This window comes from Anabas testudineus, chromosome 18 (assembly GCF_900324465.2).
Source record: "Anabas testudineus chromosome 18, fAnaTes1.2, whole genome shotgun sequence".
Lineage (NCBI taxonomy): Eukaryota > Metazoa > Chordata > Actinopteri > Anabantiformes > Anabantidae > Anabas > Anabas testudineus.
Window position 1 is genome coordinate 7,828,894 of NC_046627.1, and position 17,291 is coordinate 7,846,184.

The 17,291-nt window shown below is 37.8% G+C and overlaps 1 protein-coding gene across 1 annotated transcript; it reads right to left on the reverse strand.

The window, feature by feature from the left end:
• On the reverse strand, positions 1–14,519 carry LOC113168257 (cysteinyl leukotriene receptor 2-like). The gene is given in 6 exon segments (XM_026369266.1): positions 1–1,631; positions 1,634–1,941; positions 2,731–2,898; positions 4,194–4,361; positions 7,504–7,696; positions 14,339–14,519. Coding segments are annotated over 6 exon segments (1,059 nt in total). The 5' UTR covers positions 14,346–14,519; the 3' UTR covers positions 1–1,416.
• Positions 14,520–17,291: the final 2,772 nt, after the last annotated feature.

Below are 17,291 nucleotides of genomic sequence, written 5' to 3' on the forward strand. Positions count from 1 at the left end.
GTTCATACATCTGTTTTTTATCATTGTTTTGCTTTGCATGTTACACTGACCACAATGAAAACAAGCATTCAACCTTACTGTGTTTTAATACATGACAATTTAAATATTTGTGACAACTGGGTGATTGTGTTCTGGTTTTGACCTTAATTAATGTCAGATAAAAGCATCCATAGGCCTTCGATCAACCCATGGAGCAAATTATCTTTAAAATGCTTTTAAAGTTGGGTTGGAGGTGTTTATAAATAATTGTTTATAGAATTATAGAAAAATTACTGTGAATTTAAGAACCTCTTAAACGGGTTAATTAGCCTGAGCTTTACAAACTGGCTTTTGACCAGGACACAAACCACACAGGATTACAATCACGGGACAAAAATCAAAGCAAGCATTTCTCCCAAAAATGACAGATTTCTATAAAAACAATCCAAAACGTGCAGCATGAGAGGAAGAGATGCTCCCTGTGGGACTTGCATATGAAGACATTTCCGTTGTACGTGACTGAAACTTCAGATTTAGAACATTTATTAACAAACACGTAAACAACAACTCTTCACTGGAAACGACATCACTTGTTTATCCTTAATAATAATAATAATAATAATAATGAAACAGAATACAACAACACATGCACATCTATCAGGCTGCGACACACAGAGTTGTTAGCAGGATACAGTCGTTGCTGATTTGAGTCTGAACATGAACAAACATCACTTTCAGTCAGTTTTATCAAAGGTAATCGGATGTGATTGTTTTTTTAGTGCAAATCCTGATGAGGTTGCTGTGACTCTACAGGACATGATGACAAACTGGAAGAAATTGTTGCTAGTTTTAGGACCAAAAACTATAATTATAAAAATAAAAAAACCTCCTGGGTCGCTTCCTGGTAAACTGTTTGTAACGACTCAATTTGAACTCAGATGTTAAATTACACTTGACCCTGATACAGAACAGAAAGAAGAGGCAGAACCCTCGTCGACAGCTGGACATTTAAACAGCGATTGGACCTTAAGGATCCCTGAGACTCGCCAACAACATGTGTATTCTTCATCGTATTCAAGTGCCCTTGGGCAACGCAGTGGACCTGTGGATCAGACTGCTGCACGAGTGTGTGACTGTGTGTGTGTGTGTGTGAATGGCTGAATGAGAAGCAGTGTAAAGTGCTTTGAGTACTAATAAGGTAGAAAATAGAAGTGCAGACCTTTTACCATCCACCTGAACCCTCCAGTGCTGCTGATCTCAGCCTGACGCCTCCACCTTCATTAGTTAAGAAAAGTTACACCTTTATTTTTCTGGAAGATGCTATAAATACCTAGTTTTAATTGAAATAAATAACATAACAGTGCTGCCATCTCCAAAACTTCTCTGTGATGTGCTTTTTCCAGCTGAACAGTTCACGCTGATGATCCTCCAGGTGTCTCAGGTGGTGTTCCTCCTGTTCATCATGGCCAGTCCAGACCTGTAGGACCCCCTCCTGCTGGACAGCAGCGAGGAGTGCGCGTCCCTCAGGTTGTTCCTGAACGTCCTGGTGGAGTAGTAGTACAGCAGCGGGTTGACCACGCTGTTGGACGCCGCCAGGCACAGCGTCACCACCACGGCCCGCTGCAGCGCCACCGTGACGTCGCAGCCCCACCCCCGCACACGGCGTGCAGGTGCAGCGAGCGGATCACGTGATAGGGCAGGAAGCAGAGCAGGAAGGTCGCCGTCACCATGGAGACCAGGTGCACGGAGCGCCGCCTGTTGCGGCTGCGCGCCTCGCTGGACAGGTTGCTGCTGCTCCGGGGCCCCGACGCGTCCAGCAGGCGGCGGATGAGTCTGCTGTAGCAGATGATGATGGTGAGGAAGGGCAGGAGGAAGCCGAGGAGCAGCGCCACGTAGTTTAGGATGAGGACCCGCTCCCATGAGGACACGTTGGACGGCTCGAAGCAACGAGGCTGTCCCCCCCCTGAGGACCGGACAGAGTCATTACTCATCCCTTTAAATTCCCACAATTTAGAGCCAGACTACTAATTAAATAGTGACCCCTACAGGCTGCAGTGTTCATGACAGCCACCACATGGAATACAACTCTTTAGGGAAGTTATTCAAACTCCCCTTCACTTTCTCCCTGTTCACTGCTACTGGGACTAATGATGCACAGTTGGACTGTCTCTGAGTGTATCTTAGCTCAAATTTATCATCTTAAAAACACGCAAACTGACTGCAGGTATGATGGTGTTGCAAAACAGGAAACTGCAGGGTGATAGCAATCATCCAAACATGACATACTTTAATTCTCAAGTGGCAGCTGCAGGCAAAAAAGGTTTTCTATGCTGCTGTCAGCTTTAAAAAAAATGCAGAAATTTCACTGTTCTGCTCAGTTAAACCGATCAATCAACAGTAGCAGAAGTGTTTCCACTAGAAAAACTTTCCACAGTTTACAGAAATCCATCAATTAAAAACAACAAAGTGACAGCAGACTTCAGATCTCTCCCAGAGCTGAGGCTCTGAAGCTGCTCGCCGCTGCTCTTGACCCTTTTCCAAACCCTCTGTTCAAAGTGACTTCCTTCCTTAAAGATGAATGCTGGTTCAGTGGATAGTCTCAGAGCTGAAATTATTTTTCACAGAAATTTAATGAAGCTGAATGAAAAACATAAAACAACTAACTAAGTGAAAATAAAAAGTAAAAACTGACCAAAAAAACCCAACGAACCTACATATTACTACAGTTAAACCACCTGGTCACACTCTCACCTGTTTGTTATCCCGTGGGACAGGAAAGGGGCCGAGGACGCGCCCACAAACACCCAGATACCCAGGCAGACGAACAGGGTGCGAGTGGGCGTGGTCAGTGTGCGGTGACGGAGGGGCTTGGCCACGGCCAGCCAACGGAGCACGCTCAGTAGAGTGAGGAAGAGGATGCTGAGAGAGGAAGAGAGGCATCATGGTCATTTCACCTATCAACGGTATGAGTTGAGTGGTCATGTTATGAAGAATTTATTCCATTTGTATGGGGATGAAAAGGAAATTTAGTTCATTCACCGTGAAATTTGTGTTTAAAAGTGTTGCCACAAGGGGACTGATTAGAGCAAACTGCTTCCTGAGTGACTGCAGAACTTCTTCATGAACACCCACCTTTGCACAACATAAACAGAAGCCATGGAGACGGGTTCAGAGATGAATGTTGAGATCGTGGCAGAGAAAAGTGCAACACAACATGCAGTGCAGCTGTGCTGATGTGGGTAGTTGTAGAAAAGCTGAATAAGGTTGTTTTACACTCGCCGCTATTTTTGTGATGATTCAAATTTGTTGATGAGTTTGATACGGCCCTGCAGATTATAGACTGGAAAATGAGGTCACCCGCAAGCTAAAAGCACAAACAGGCCAAGCAAAAAGCGAATGCCATTGAACACAACACCAAGATAGTCCAGTAGACGAAGATCAGATACGGGATAAAAATCTGACAGGGAGGCAGTTCAACAAAGGTGAAAGTACAGAGCGGGCAGATAAAGGCCATAAACAGGCAAAGGATCAAAACATGACCGTGAAACTAGTTGGCTAGAAAATGTTGACTATGGCCACTCGATAGAGGGTTAGTGATCCTGTGTCGGTTTATCTACACAGAAACTGATGGATGGAGAACTCCAGTAGACTCTACTAGGAGAACCCAATTCTCTAAGAAGAGTCCATAACACTTTACATAGTGTAAAAACAGATTACCCTCATTTATAATCTTCATGCAAATGGCGTGAAGAACACAGTCAACATTGAACATTCATAGAACTGCAGCACAGGTACATTAATTTTCTAATTAACAAACTCTTTCTATCATATTTCAAAACATCAATCAAACACATCAAAGACATGAGAGCAAACTCCAAGTTTTGGGCTCTTGTGAACCTCATAAAACTTAAAACTTATATACCTGTGCCTGGTAAATCATTCATGCAACTTTAATGGCCTGACACAGTTTGGAGGGAAGAACTGCAACTATGTGTTGGAGATATATGTCTCGTAAGTGGAGGTGTGGTCATTTTAAGGTCCTGCACATTTTGTTAGCAACTGTAGACAAACTTGAGTTACATTGCATGCACTCGTTAAGCCTGTAACTGGAACTAATGTAACTAAGAAAGCAAGTCACGAGAAGAAGCACCATTCGGAACAAATGCAAATCATATCTCAACACTACTGACTGTTACAGTATATGTGTGTGTTACCTGGTGTACAGGTTGACGTAGAAGCCATATACACAAATTCGGCACAGCCAATCAGGAAAGTCCCACACCCCGCCCCTGAAGTAGTAAGCCAATCGCAGCGGGAGGGTGAGCGAGAAGCTGCCATCTGATATAGCGAGATTCATCATGACCACACAGGAGGCTGAACTTCTGGAAGGGAAACATGGAGAGAGTAGGCATGTTGATTATTCATGTTTTAGCAGTGACTACTTTGGTCTTTATGATTGTAAAAAACTATCTGCTGCTGTGTGTTGGGCTGCAGTTGCCAATGCCCAAAAGAAGCCGGTGTGAACAGACTTAAACTGCATCCCTCCATTATCCTAGCCAATTCCCCTCTCAAGGGTCATGAGGGTGCTGCAGCCTATCCCAGTTGTCATTGGGCGAGAGGTGAGGTACACCCTGGACAGTTGGCCAGTATATCACGGGGCTGACATAAAGAAACAGACAAACATTCACATCTATGTATAACACAGAGCCACTAATTAGCATTAACCCCTATCTGTCTTAGGACTGTGGGAGGAAGCCGAAGTACCTGAAGAAAACAAACAGAGAAAAAGGGAGAGCATTCAAAAGCCACACAGAGAGGCACCTGGCCGACCCCAGTTCACTCTTGTGAGACAAAAGTGCAAACCGCTACAGTTCCAGATGAATGCTCATGTACTGTTTATTGTACGTGTCACTGTAGCAGTTTTCTTTTCCCAAAGTACTAACAAGAGGCTCCATGAAAACTCCACAGTGTTAATAACACAGCGCTAGTTTCTTTTTCCTTTCAACAAATAGACCTGAATCATTTATCAATATTTACCTAAACACACAAAGACACACTCAGACGGTTTGCCAGTTATCTGTTATTATTATGTTATAATATTTGCATATCATAAAAGAAGCCTAATTAGGTGCAGTATATCCCTGTCCCTGATTTGTATACAGCGTGGCAAACAAATGATCCACAGGGCACAAAACGTGCAACAGCCAATAGTTTCAAATAAAAATAATGTGATGGCTTATGTGTTGTGTCAGGTGTCAGATTATTTGATTGTTTTAAAAGCAGGATTATTAGCACCTAGTTTTGTTTGGCCACTATCCCAGTAACTGTGTATCTGCTGACACCAAGTCTGATCCAATACTTATATTTGCCTAACTGTTGATCAAATATGTATCTTATGCTCTGTAGTAACATTTGAAACACTGTATTTCTCACGCAGGAGCTACTTTGTCCAAATACTGAAGATTTTTTGGTTCGGAAATACAGTTAAGACGGAAGAAGACGTCTCACTTTGTTGCACAGTCAAATAGAGACACTTCATAGTTAACAAAGTAGTTGCTCACTAAACGAGTACAAATGAACAACAACTGACCCTACATGCCATCACAGATGATTATCAGCAAAGGGAGGCTGCTACTTGGATGTTTTGGAAATCTTTGCTAATGAGAACGAGACCACAGAGATTTTAATTCATCAGCCTTGGCATTTCAACAACCTGTTGCACCAGTGCTCCTTACTCATTGTTCACACTGCTGTGCTTTCAAATGAAAGCATTGTGAAGGTTGGTTGAGATAAAGAAAGGCATCGACACTGGCAGCCTGAAGTACACACATCACAGTAGAGTACTGTAAAGAAACAATCAGCATTTATTTTAGCTGATCCTTTGGCTTGGCATATTAGATTTGAAAAGAAGAAGATATTCTTGGCAAAAACAAAACAAAACAATCAACCAAACCCCAAAAATAAATTTGATGTCCACAAATAGATTAAAGCTAAAGGGAAATGTTTTTTCTCTTTAATCCACTGATGACTGAGACACAGACAGCATCATCCAGACATTTCTCATTTCCCCAAAGTTCAATAGAAAAAAGTTAATTCCCATGATTATTAGCAAACTATAAACAAAAAAAATACACTTTTATTAAAAAGCAACACAAACAAACCTAAAAGTTGAATACACTATGTGAGTTCCTGGGATATTTGGTTGTTGAATGCTAACATACTTCTCTTAAATTACAAGTATTACAAAGCCTTAACACCGTGTTCACGTTGCCAACAGTATCAGGAAATACAGTGAAAGTACAGGGAAAGCCTCCCCTCCTGTATTAACACGTTATAAAAGGAACTCACTACAAAAATGCTTTTCCCACTTTGATGTGGAAGAACTAGAACAGCCTGTAGAGAGACATTACCTCAACTGCTTCCAAACATTTCTAGATATACTAGAAAACCAGATCGTATCTCCCATTATAAGTGTTATACAAGATTAAGACTGAGACTCTAGTCTCAGCACTGGAGGAAACCCCTACATGTGTACACATATACTTTAGTCCAGTTTTGGAGGTATTTTAAGAATGAGATTAGAAATGTAGCTATGTTATTAGAATAAATAGGAGCCAGTGGAGACACCTTAGCATTTGTACATGCTAATGTTAAATTTAAAACAGAGTGACTTCATGAAGGATTTGGATGCATCTATCTGTGCTTGTGTGATTTGATATTAATGGGCACAATGAATGAAAGTCAATGGAACAACATTTTAAAAATGCAGTAAGATGTTTTGAGATGTTTTTGTGAGTTTTGATTTTCTGTTGTAAAATGTGAAAATGAATGAAAGTCACCAGAGGGACTTCACAAAGATGCAGAGATGCAGATCAAGGGAGGTCTATGTCACAATGATGCTGAGAAAGAGAAAGTCACGCCACTGGTTTTCAGTGATTTTATAAGTGGAACTACCTTTGGTGGCAACAATGTCAATCAAGTGTTTCCTGTAGCCTAGAAGAATGGATAAAAAACACTGTTGGCATTTAGTTTTTCACTGTCACTCTGTATGTTCAATGGACGTGTTCAATAAAGACACGAAAGATAATGGCTCTCCCAGCTTAGACATATTGACTTTGTTTCTATTTGTGGGATTGTTAACGATCAGATCACATTTCATGACCAAGTTATGTAGAAAAACTGAAAATTATAAGCAGTTCCATGATGTTTTTTTTCTTTTGACTGTAAAAGTTTGTCTTCTGTTTTTAAAGGTTAAAGATTTACGGAAACAGGATAATTGCAAGCAAAACCTGTTTCTGTGTTGAAATGCGTTTCTGGCTGTAAATAATTAAACCTGTTCTTTCAGAAACCCAGTGAGATTAAATGCCTGGGGCACCCAACCATTCTGGGGAAACTGAAGAAGCCTTTGGTATGAAAGGTGAAACGTCTTTAAGAACATAAACAAGTCCGGTTACCACTAATTAGCACTTGGGAACTAAAAACTAGTGAATGTCAATGGACTCACAAAGAAAGAGACATACAGACCTGCGGTTGCGCTGCAGGAAGAAGACCACCAGTGCTCCGATGTTGCAGAGAAACGCCACAGGAAAAAGCAGCAGGTACGTGATGGTGTAGGCGCGGTACTTGAATTCATCGTCATCATGGAAACACTTCGACAGCACCTCCATCGTCACAGAGGTGTTGTTGCTGTTGATGCTACGAGTAGTTAGCTGGCGTTCTACAAAACACATACACACAAATAATAATAATAATAATAATAATAATAATAATAATAATAATAATAATAATAATAAAGACAATTAACATAGTAGAGACTTGTTTGGGAATCATCTGAAATTTTAGAAACACTAAATTTAAAAAATGTAGTGTTTCTTTATGCAACATGTTACACTGAAATGTACTGTTTCTCTGTATTTAATTATTTACCAAACCTGTTTTAGATCCAGAATTTAATGAATTAGACCCAAAATTCAGAATGTTTGCATTTTTACTATGTAGTTTTTGGCATTAACTAAAAAGTTCTGTAGAAGTTTCTGTAGAAGCTGATAATGGTTTAAAATGTTATTAGTAGAATTTCCACTGTTAATGAATCCTTATTGTGTTAATGTGGAACCACCAATATTATTATTATTATTATTATTATTGTAACAGCTTGAGATTGATTTTATTTTTCAGTTCAGGGGACTTTTCTCTAATTGTTGATTCGTCTGCGTAGTATTTGAGAGTTTTTCCTTTCTTATGGTTCATTAGATTAAACCAAGTTATAAGTTTGGAGAAGAATTTTTTCTTGAAATCAACCAAAGCACTGAACCAAGGAAACACAGCTAGAAGTGACTTAAAGCCAAAAGACTGTAAAACACCTTAATCTCATACTATGATGTACTTTTCACGTGTTTTAACTGAAAATATTATTACGCGGCTAAAAAAGCTAAATTGAAATGTATTTAAGTAAAAATGTTTTCCTGATGTTGCTGTAAAACCCAAAGACTGACAGTGAAACACCAGTTTTTATGTCTGGCACTGGAATACTTAATGTACTTAAATATGAATTATTGCCACTTTTCAGAGCTGAGATCTCTGACTGAACCTAAACTCACCGCCCGACCTAAGCTGCAGACAAGGAAAGTAATGCGTGCGAGAAGGCGTGTGAGTTATGTAAACCAGCTCTAACCAGTTGACCTGTTTTTGACAAAGCTGCTTTTATTAAACAAACATGATCAGGACACCTGGTGAGAGAAAACACTTTGGTTCCTGGATTGTAAATTTGAATTAGGCTACTTGAATGTAGAACTATCTGCTTATCTAATGACATGGAAATGACTGAATATATTATGTACTTTATGTATTCTAATAACATATCTAATGCAATATAATAAGTTATGTAACATACCATTAAAACCTAGCTATTAAAAAGGAGGGGCTATATCTGTTCAACGGTTTCTGAAGGCTCTTTTTAACATGTTCAGACTGAATTCCCATGAAAACCTTTATTATACTGAATAGAAATTAACTGTGACTGACATTAAACTTAATTAACATAGAGTTAACAGGATTCAATTCAATTTTATTTGTATAGCGCTTTTTACAATTGACATTGTCACACAGCAGCTTTACACAAGCAAAGAAGCTATGGAAGTTTACATGAACAATAAATGTGTATGAATCATTATAATCAAATTGTCCCTGATTGGATTGGATTGTCCCTGGTTATTTTAATATTCAGAAAACCAGAAATGCTTTTCCTCTTCTTGGCTTGAATACCTTAAAGGGACTAATTAAAAGATTCAATTCTTCAGCAGGTTTCCACCAAATGTAATTAGTTTGTCTTTACTTAGCTTCTGTTCTGTCTCATGTTATTGGGTAAGGGTTAGGGTTAGTACATGAAAACTAATTCCTGCTGTGTCTCTTCCTGGTGTTAATCATATTTTATCACATGTGTATAGCCTTGTATTCAATAATCTGATCACCTGCAGCATTATCTTTCACTCTATTTTAGGTATGTCATTTCTGTAATGAGGAACAATAAAAATATTTTCTGTTTCAATCCTGTTTCCTAAAACTGAACTGCAATGACAAATTGAGCCATATTAAACATATTATCAACATAATGAGAAGATGTTGAGAATGTGTGACCAGTATGTTGCAAATCCAATAAAAACCGAACCTATCAATAAAATGTAACTAATTTATTTCTTTTACCACCAAAAAATTTGACGTACAATGTTGAGTTTTGTGATGATGATTATCACCCAAGTTATCTGGAAGTTGAGTCATAGAAAATGCACTTCTATTGTTCTAATGACAAGAGCTCTCGTGTTAGAATAATAACGAAGAACTCTTGAGAGCTCTTCCGTGTTAGAATAATAACGAAGAAGTCCAGCTCCTTGCCGCAACTTACGGTATTTTCCACTTTTGTTTTTTTCCAAAGACATTTTTTGTGTTTATGACACTCCCAGCACTTGAATGGCTTTTATAGATAAAATGCTTACACTCACACCACCAATCTTTACTAACACCAATCTTTGTCTAATCCTAACCCTAACCAAACCAAACCATAATAAACAACATTTTTACACACATGAAAAACACAGCTTACACATACTCTACCCCTGCGGGGAATCATGAAAGACATAAATTTATAATAGCAAAAAGAATAAAAACGTGGATGGTTGGTACAGAAAAGTACCTCCCTACACTAAACTCTGCTTTATTGTTTGTTTGTTTTTTGTTTTGTTTTTTTGTTTTTTACTGTGGATAAAGTAGGTTCTATGCTCATTGCATAACTAGTTGCTACGTGCTCTAATCTACGTCCTGCTGAGGTTGCAGATCAGAAAATGCTAATATGAATCTACTGACAATGCCTTCACTGCCAGATTTTATTGTACTACTTTGTAAAGTAAACTGTGTGTTTGGGTTTGTTTGCTTTACTTTGGCAGCATTAAGTGGAATTAAGTAATGTTATTTGTCACAAGTCACAATCAGAATTATTTCACTTATCAGTTACGGCACTTTAGGATTTTTTTCCACACTCACGAGTCACATTTATGGATGTTTCTTTGCTTTAAAATAACATTAGTTCCTACCTGCCCTAGTTTACACAGGGGACAAGTTTGAGTGTAACGCAAAGAGATCAACATGTGGGAAGAAGTGTGCTGAAGCTCAGGTAGAGGCAAGTTCTACTGTCATGTACTGATTTAAGAAGAATACTGCTAGAAAAACTGCAGTCAGGTTTACATTTGTACCACTGTGGCTGCAGTTTATTCTTGAACACATTCAGGTATGTCTAGGTGTTACCACAGACACACCTGCGAACTGGTCATATGCAGTTTTGGAGGAACCTTTGGAGGTAACCAGGTAACAAACAGGTAATGTAAATACTGGGTGTGGTGAACCACAAACATGCAGAAAAATAGGTAGTTAAATAAAAAATTATAGCTCTTTTTGTCTCTTTTTAGCCATTTAGTGCATCTTTGTGGTTGATTTGTGTTTCTTTGTAGTCATTTAGTGTCTTGTTAGAATCAGTTTGTTGATTTGTTTTGCATTTGTTTGTGGTTATTGTGTATAATCGTTATTGGTTTGCATGTCATTATAGTTCTTTGTGTGGTGCTAGTCATCTCTTTTTGTGTATCTTCGTAGTTGTGATTCTCCGTGGTTGTTTTTTTTTTGTGTCTTTGTAGTGATTTTGTTTGTTTTGTGTCTAAAGTTTGTGATGACTTAGTTAAAGACAACTCCTTTGTAGTTATGGTGTGTGTCTTTGGCAGTTGCTTTGTGTGTTTGTGTGTCCATGGTTGTTTGTATCTTTATAGTTCTTTATCTGTCTCGTTGTAGTTGCTTTGTTGTGTAGCATTGCTAAAGATAAATAACTTTGCACTAATTTTGTAAGGATGCATGAGGTTGTCACTCTTTTTTATATTTTTATATACTCATTTTATATACCCACACATATAGGCATACAAGAGTAGCTGCTTAACTTTTCTCACACACAATGTGGCAAACGGAGGATAATCAAACTAATCATATTTTTTTAAAATGGAACAACTAACTGTCCAGTCATTCCTTACAGTGGATGTAATAACCTACTGTACCTGAAGACGGCAGTGTTGATTTACAACGCCATTCTTTGCTTGTGTGAAACATAAAAACAATGACCACATTGTTTCTGTTCTTACCAAAAGTTTCACAGATGGTGTAAATAAGTCACTTTGTAGACTACTGTTCTTAAATCAAATTTCATTAAATCGTTTTTCTGGAAACATTTGTGGTTTTTGCCGTGATTAGACTGTTTGCTTAATCATGTTTTGAGGTTGAGTCCAGCAGAAAGTCTGTTTATAGCAGGCTTGGCCATCTATGCCATGTGACTTCTGGGCAGGCTATTGATAGAAGACCAGCAAGTCTTTGCTTAAAAGGTTCAAACTTCAATTATATGATAAGAGTTAGGAGCCCTTTGTGCACTTAAAGGAGCGGTAACAGTAAATTTACTGCCTTAATGACTTTCTGTTTGCTACCAGGTAATTGTAGTTGTTGTTTTGTCTCATTGTCACCATGTGTATCTTTTCAGTATGTGGTAACTCATTGTCTTTTTTTAAGGCCCTTTATCTTTTGCATTTCCTTGTGGTCACTTTTGTCTTTATGTAGACGATTTTTGTCTTTGTAGCTGCTTCATGTTTTTTTGTGGTCATCTTCTGCATCACTGTAGCACTTCTTTGTCTCTTTGTAGTTGATGTGTCTATGATCAATTTTGTCTCTTTGTAGTCCTGGCCTGTTTGTGTTTTGCAAATGTTTGTCATTTTTTGAGTCCTGGTTGAATCATTGTGTATCTTTGCGTTTATTGTGTCTATGTGGTGCAAATTTGTCTCTTTATTGTTGATGCATGTATCTTTGTGGTTGTTTGTGTATCTCTTTTTAGTACTTTTGTAGCATGTGGTCATGTAGTGTTAATTGAATGTGTTTTACAGTTTTTCTTGTGGATATTTTTGTCTTTTTCTGGTCATTTTTTTGTGCTTTTTGTGGTTGTCTCTTGTCTCTTTCTGTTGTGGCCTGTTTGGTCTTTTTGACGTTAACGTATTTTGTATCTCCTTCGAATACTGCTGTGCAGTTTATTTATTGCTTGTTGTTGTCATATCTCCATTTGTGTTTATGTATTTTCAATAATAATAACTTTTTAAAGTAAGGCAAGTGCAGTAAAACCTTTCATGTAGTCTAGTTGATTATTGTGCTAATACATATTTTCATATGGACACAGAAAACCTTATTAATAACACTAACAGTAGTAGTGTTTGTCTTCAGTGCTTCAAATTTGTTAAGATGAAGGCAATGTAACTTGCCAATCAAGCATGAATTTCTTTTTTTTATTGGAAAAGATGTTCTTTAATTGAACTGTCATCTTTTTGTTTGTTTGTTTCAGGAACACCAGCTGGCATCTGTTCCACAAGGAAATCCTGTTTTTTTGTCATTGTTTGGCTCTTACATCTAGGTTCTTTGATTTCCTTTCCTCTAGAGAACTTGGTAAATCTTGTTAGTCCAGGATTTCAACTCCCATCAATTTTACACGTCAGTTCTTTTATGAGTTAAACAAACAAGAGCTTGTTTGTTAATTATTGTTTTCAGCTTGAAAAGTGCTACTGGGTGGATTTGTTTTTCAGTTTGATCATATATATGTATATAGATAGATAGATAGATAGATAGATAGGTAGATAGAGACAATTTTTCTGTCTTGTAGCATATTGTTCATTTAAAATTAATGAGGTTTCTGGAGTGCACTCAGTTCCATTGTCAATAACTTTCCAAACAAGTGAGTAGGTCAAAGGTCACAGCAGTTAGGCTGTGTGTTGGCAGAAACAGAAAGTGTTCACACAGCAAGCATTGCTGAAGGTAAGCTAGGTGTTCTGATTGATACCATTAAGGCGTCTGACTAATAGAGCCAGCTATATATATGTATGTGTGTGTGTGTGTGTGTGTGTGTGTGTATAAATAAATAAATAAATTAATATATATATATATATATATATATATATATATATATATATATATATATATATATATATATATATATAATGTGTAATACTTTCAAGTAAGAAAGTACCATTGTTTACTTGAACTTTTTCTTTCTATTTACTTTTACTTCACAGTAATTTGAAGGAAAATATTTTACCTTTTACTCCAGTACAATTTGGTAAAGTATATCAGGTGCATTACTTTTACTTAGCTTTTACTTTTTAAACTGTTTAGTTTCAGTTGTGTATGTTGGTTTTTTTATGGCTAATTAGCAAAAAGAAAAAATTAATGGTGCATGTAGGAGTATGGTTTTGATGTTTTTCTCTTTTTGAATTTGTTCATGAATGAAATCTAACAAGATCTAAAAGGTTTAGATGTCTACAAATGTGAAACAAACCTGGGTTAGACTTGTACAGTCACGTTAGCAGCAACATCGTTGTTTAAAATGTAATACTTTTCAGTTTGATGTCCAAAGATGATGTCAGTTTGTTAGTAGAGTAGTAATGTTGGCGCTTGTACTTGGTATTTAAACTAAAGAAGATTCAAAGTGGAGTGTTGCGTGTGTTTACAGTTTTCTTTTTGATTTATTGATTCTGTTATAATCCAGTGGGTTTTATTCATTCAAAAAGCAGTTGTGAATCCCGGTTTTCTCAAAAAAGCTTTGATTTAACAGAGCTTGTCTGCAAAACTGTTGTTATTTCTCCCCTGAACCTGCAAAACAACTAAAGCATAATGTGTGCTGAGCACCATGTAGGGCTAGAATCTGCAAAAAGTAAACTAAGACTTTATCAGGATCCCAACTTTTCACCTCTTCTCACTGTGTCATGAATATAATTTCAGCTTTATTTAGAAAATTGTCACTCACCGTTCATTTTGTCACAGCTTCATCTTTTTAGCAGCCGTTTGCATATTTATCCATGACACCTTCTGTGTGTTCATCTCTCTCCTGCCTCTCTGCTTTTGTGTCTGTCCAACAGTGTCGCTGAGTATTCAAATCCTGTGAAAGTGTTTGTGGGTGTGTTAGATGCATGCCAGCGATTCCAAGGAAGTATGTAGAGACACACACACACACACAGAGTCCAGGCAGAAAGCCAACACACACTAACAGTTCCTCCCACTTTTTGAAGATCACTTGAACACACTTACATTTGTGAACATTTTCCTAAACATGAAGCTTCTTCAAACCTACCAATCCATGTTAAAACATTATTAAACCAACGTCTTAATGTGCACTTCTAAGTAAAATGATGAGGTTCCCTAAATATGATAATGACTATGTTCTGTCTGCCAGACACCAACAGACGAGGAAGAAGTTAAAGGAAATACAATTTAAATTTAACCAGAATTAAAGTCCTACTCGTTAAGAAATCAGAACAAAGGAAACATCAAAAATAACACGTACAGATGCAGCGATTAATTAAAATTAATGAGTGAATGAATCATTTATAACCTGTTTTTCTTGCATTTGGCTTTAACCGAGCGTCCAACCTCTGAATCACGTAAAACAATCAGGTGACATATTAATACTTAAACTGTGCACTATAATAAAACTGCAGTAAAAAGTGTCACTTGTGTTGCAGCATTTTCTTCTTTAATTTTTAATGATCAGAATAAATCGACATTCGTTAAGACTTTATACGATCTTTTCAGTACCGTACAGAGGATCATCTGTTTCACCATCATACCAAAAGTATGAAAGTAGAAATGACATCACGCGGTTCTCGGTACTTCCCAGCAGAGTCTGACTGTAATTCATGATAATGTAAACAGTTGACCACAACCTGGACCCATATAAACAAATGAAAGTAGATGGATGGATCAAACCCGAGAGAAGCGATATATTCATTTGTGTTTAAACAAATAATAAAAATAAAAGAGGGACTAAAAAGGGTTCACTTTATTGGTTTGGCTCAGCAGCCTCATCAAACTCAGGTGAACCCTGGAATATATATAGACAGAGCGAGGACTGTAGACTTCTTCTTGATCTCTGAGAGTGAGGTGAAGAATGGATCTGTTGATGCCATACACGTCTATGTGACCTGTCTCCTAAACTTTTATTCTACAAATCTTCACCAAAAAAAGTCAGCAGCAATATCCATTGTAGTTTAGAGACACATGGGTACATTAAAGAAACCACAACAACTATTAACACCTGAACAAAACAGAAAGACAGACACAAAATCTCTGTGGGTATGAGGCTGTTGTTTGGTCCAGACGTTTGATGAAGGAATCTGATAAAAACCAACATTCTCATCATCAATGAACAGTTTCAACAGAGGTCACTTCCTCATGACACCAGGCTTTATTTAGTTTAGAATAGAAACACTGCCAACTGATGTGATATCCACTAAAAAAAAATTTCCTCGCTGAAGAAGCCTGGCGTGGTGGCGCGGCGTGGCGCTGAATAGCATGCCATTTGTCTGTAATGTGACCGGACAGGAAAGTGTCACTTTCACTCACCTGACGTTGATCTATGCAGGTTATAGAAAGCATAATTATTACTGGAGCATTAAGGAGGAATTTAAATACAGACAAAGCCTTTGTGTTCATTGTGTTGTTTATATTACAAAATGAAACCACTGACAAAAGACGGCGGCATAGACTAATTAGAGTTGGATTATCTGCTAAGTTGTAGAGAAGGAGGCTGTATAGGCGTATGTGACGATGTTTCTGTTAACACTGAGCTACTTTAGACCAGCAGGTGTGTTCAGGTGAACAACACCGATGAGCCCAGTGTGAACTCACCTGATTGGACGGTCGCCGTGAATTAACAAGGCTTTAATGGAGGAGTGGGGACATCTGCTGGGCAAGCCTTCATATTGTCTGTGTTTGGATGGATTCACTGTGGGACACCGTGGTCACACTCGTGTGGATATAACCACAAAAAGATAACAAGAAAGAAAGAAAGATGTAAAACTACCCAGAAAAAAGTAAATTCAATGTCAGAAGAAGCCATAACAGTTATTAATCATTAGGCTGCAGCTGGACGTTGACTCCACAGCATTTACAGTAAAACCCTGCTCGTTAAGCTTCTTGGATAATTCACCAACATCCATCACCGGCCAGAAACTGCATTCCCATCTCCAATCTTTTATTCTTATGTAAGATGTTAGAGACTGGTCTATGTTCAGTTAAATAGCTTTATTTAAGCACTTCTACAGACACAATCCTTGTCATACTTTAATCAAAAGTCAGACTAAAGGGGTTGAGGTTTAGTTTCAGGTTTTTGTTTCAGTTCTCAGATCCTCTTCAGGCTGGCAAATAAAAACTGAAACCTACTTCACCACTTGTGTAACACTATGTTTATCTATAATATAATGAAAACATAGTGTATTAGTATAGTTAATATAATCTTCAAATGTTTGTTTCTATTTGTTATGTTTGTCCAATCTTGTAGAACGATGTATGGCATGGTGGATTAGAGAAAACTGGTTTCCCAGGTAGTTTCCTCCCATAGAAAGTTGAATTCTCTATCAGGGTTTAGTTTTAAATAGGTAGAGTAAAAAGCAAACAAAACACCAGCTGTGACTTTATTAATAACTAAAACATTGAACACAAAGTTTACAACGTTAAAATTTTAGCATTTAGTTGAATTCCACATGCTCAGTGATTAATAAGAAGCACATGTTTTGCATGTGACTCTGAATTTCCCCACTGCTAGAGCCCACCTACAAACCCCAGGCCCAGGCTCACCTTTCAGGAGCTTTCTCTCAAGTGTTTGTTGTTTTAAGATGCGTGTCTCTACATGTGGGGTTATGGTCATGTGACGTTCAGAGTCTGCATTCTTAACATATGTTTCTCACCTAGAACGTGTAGAG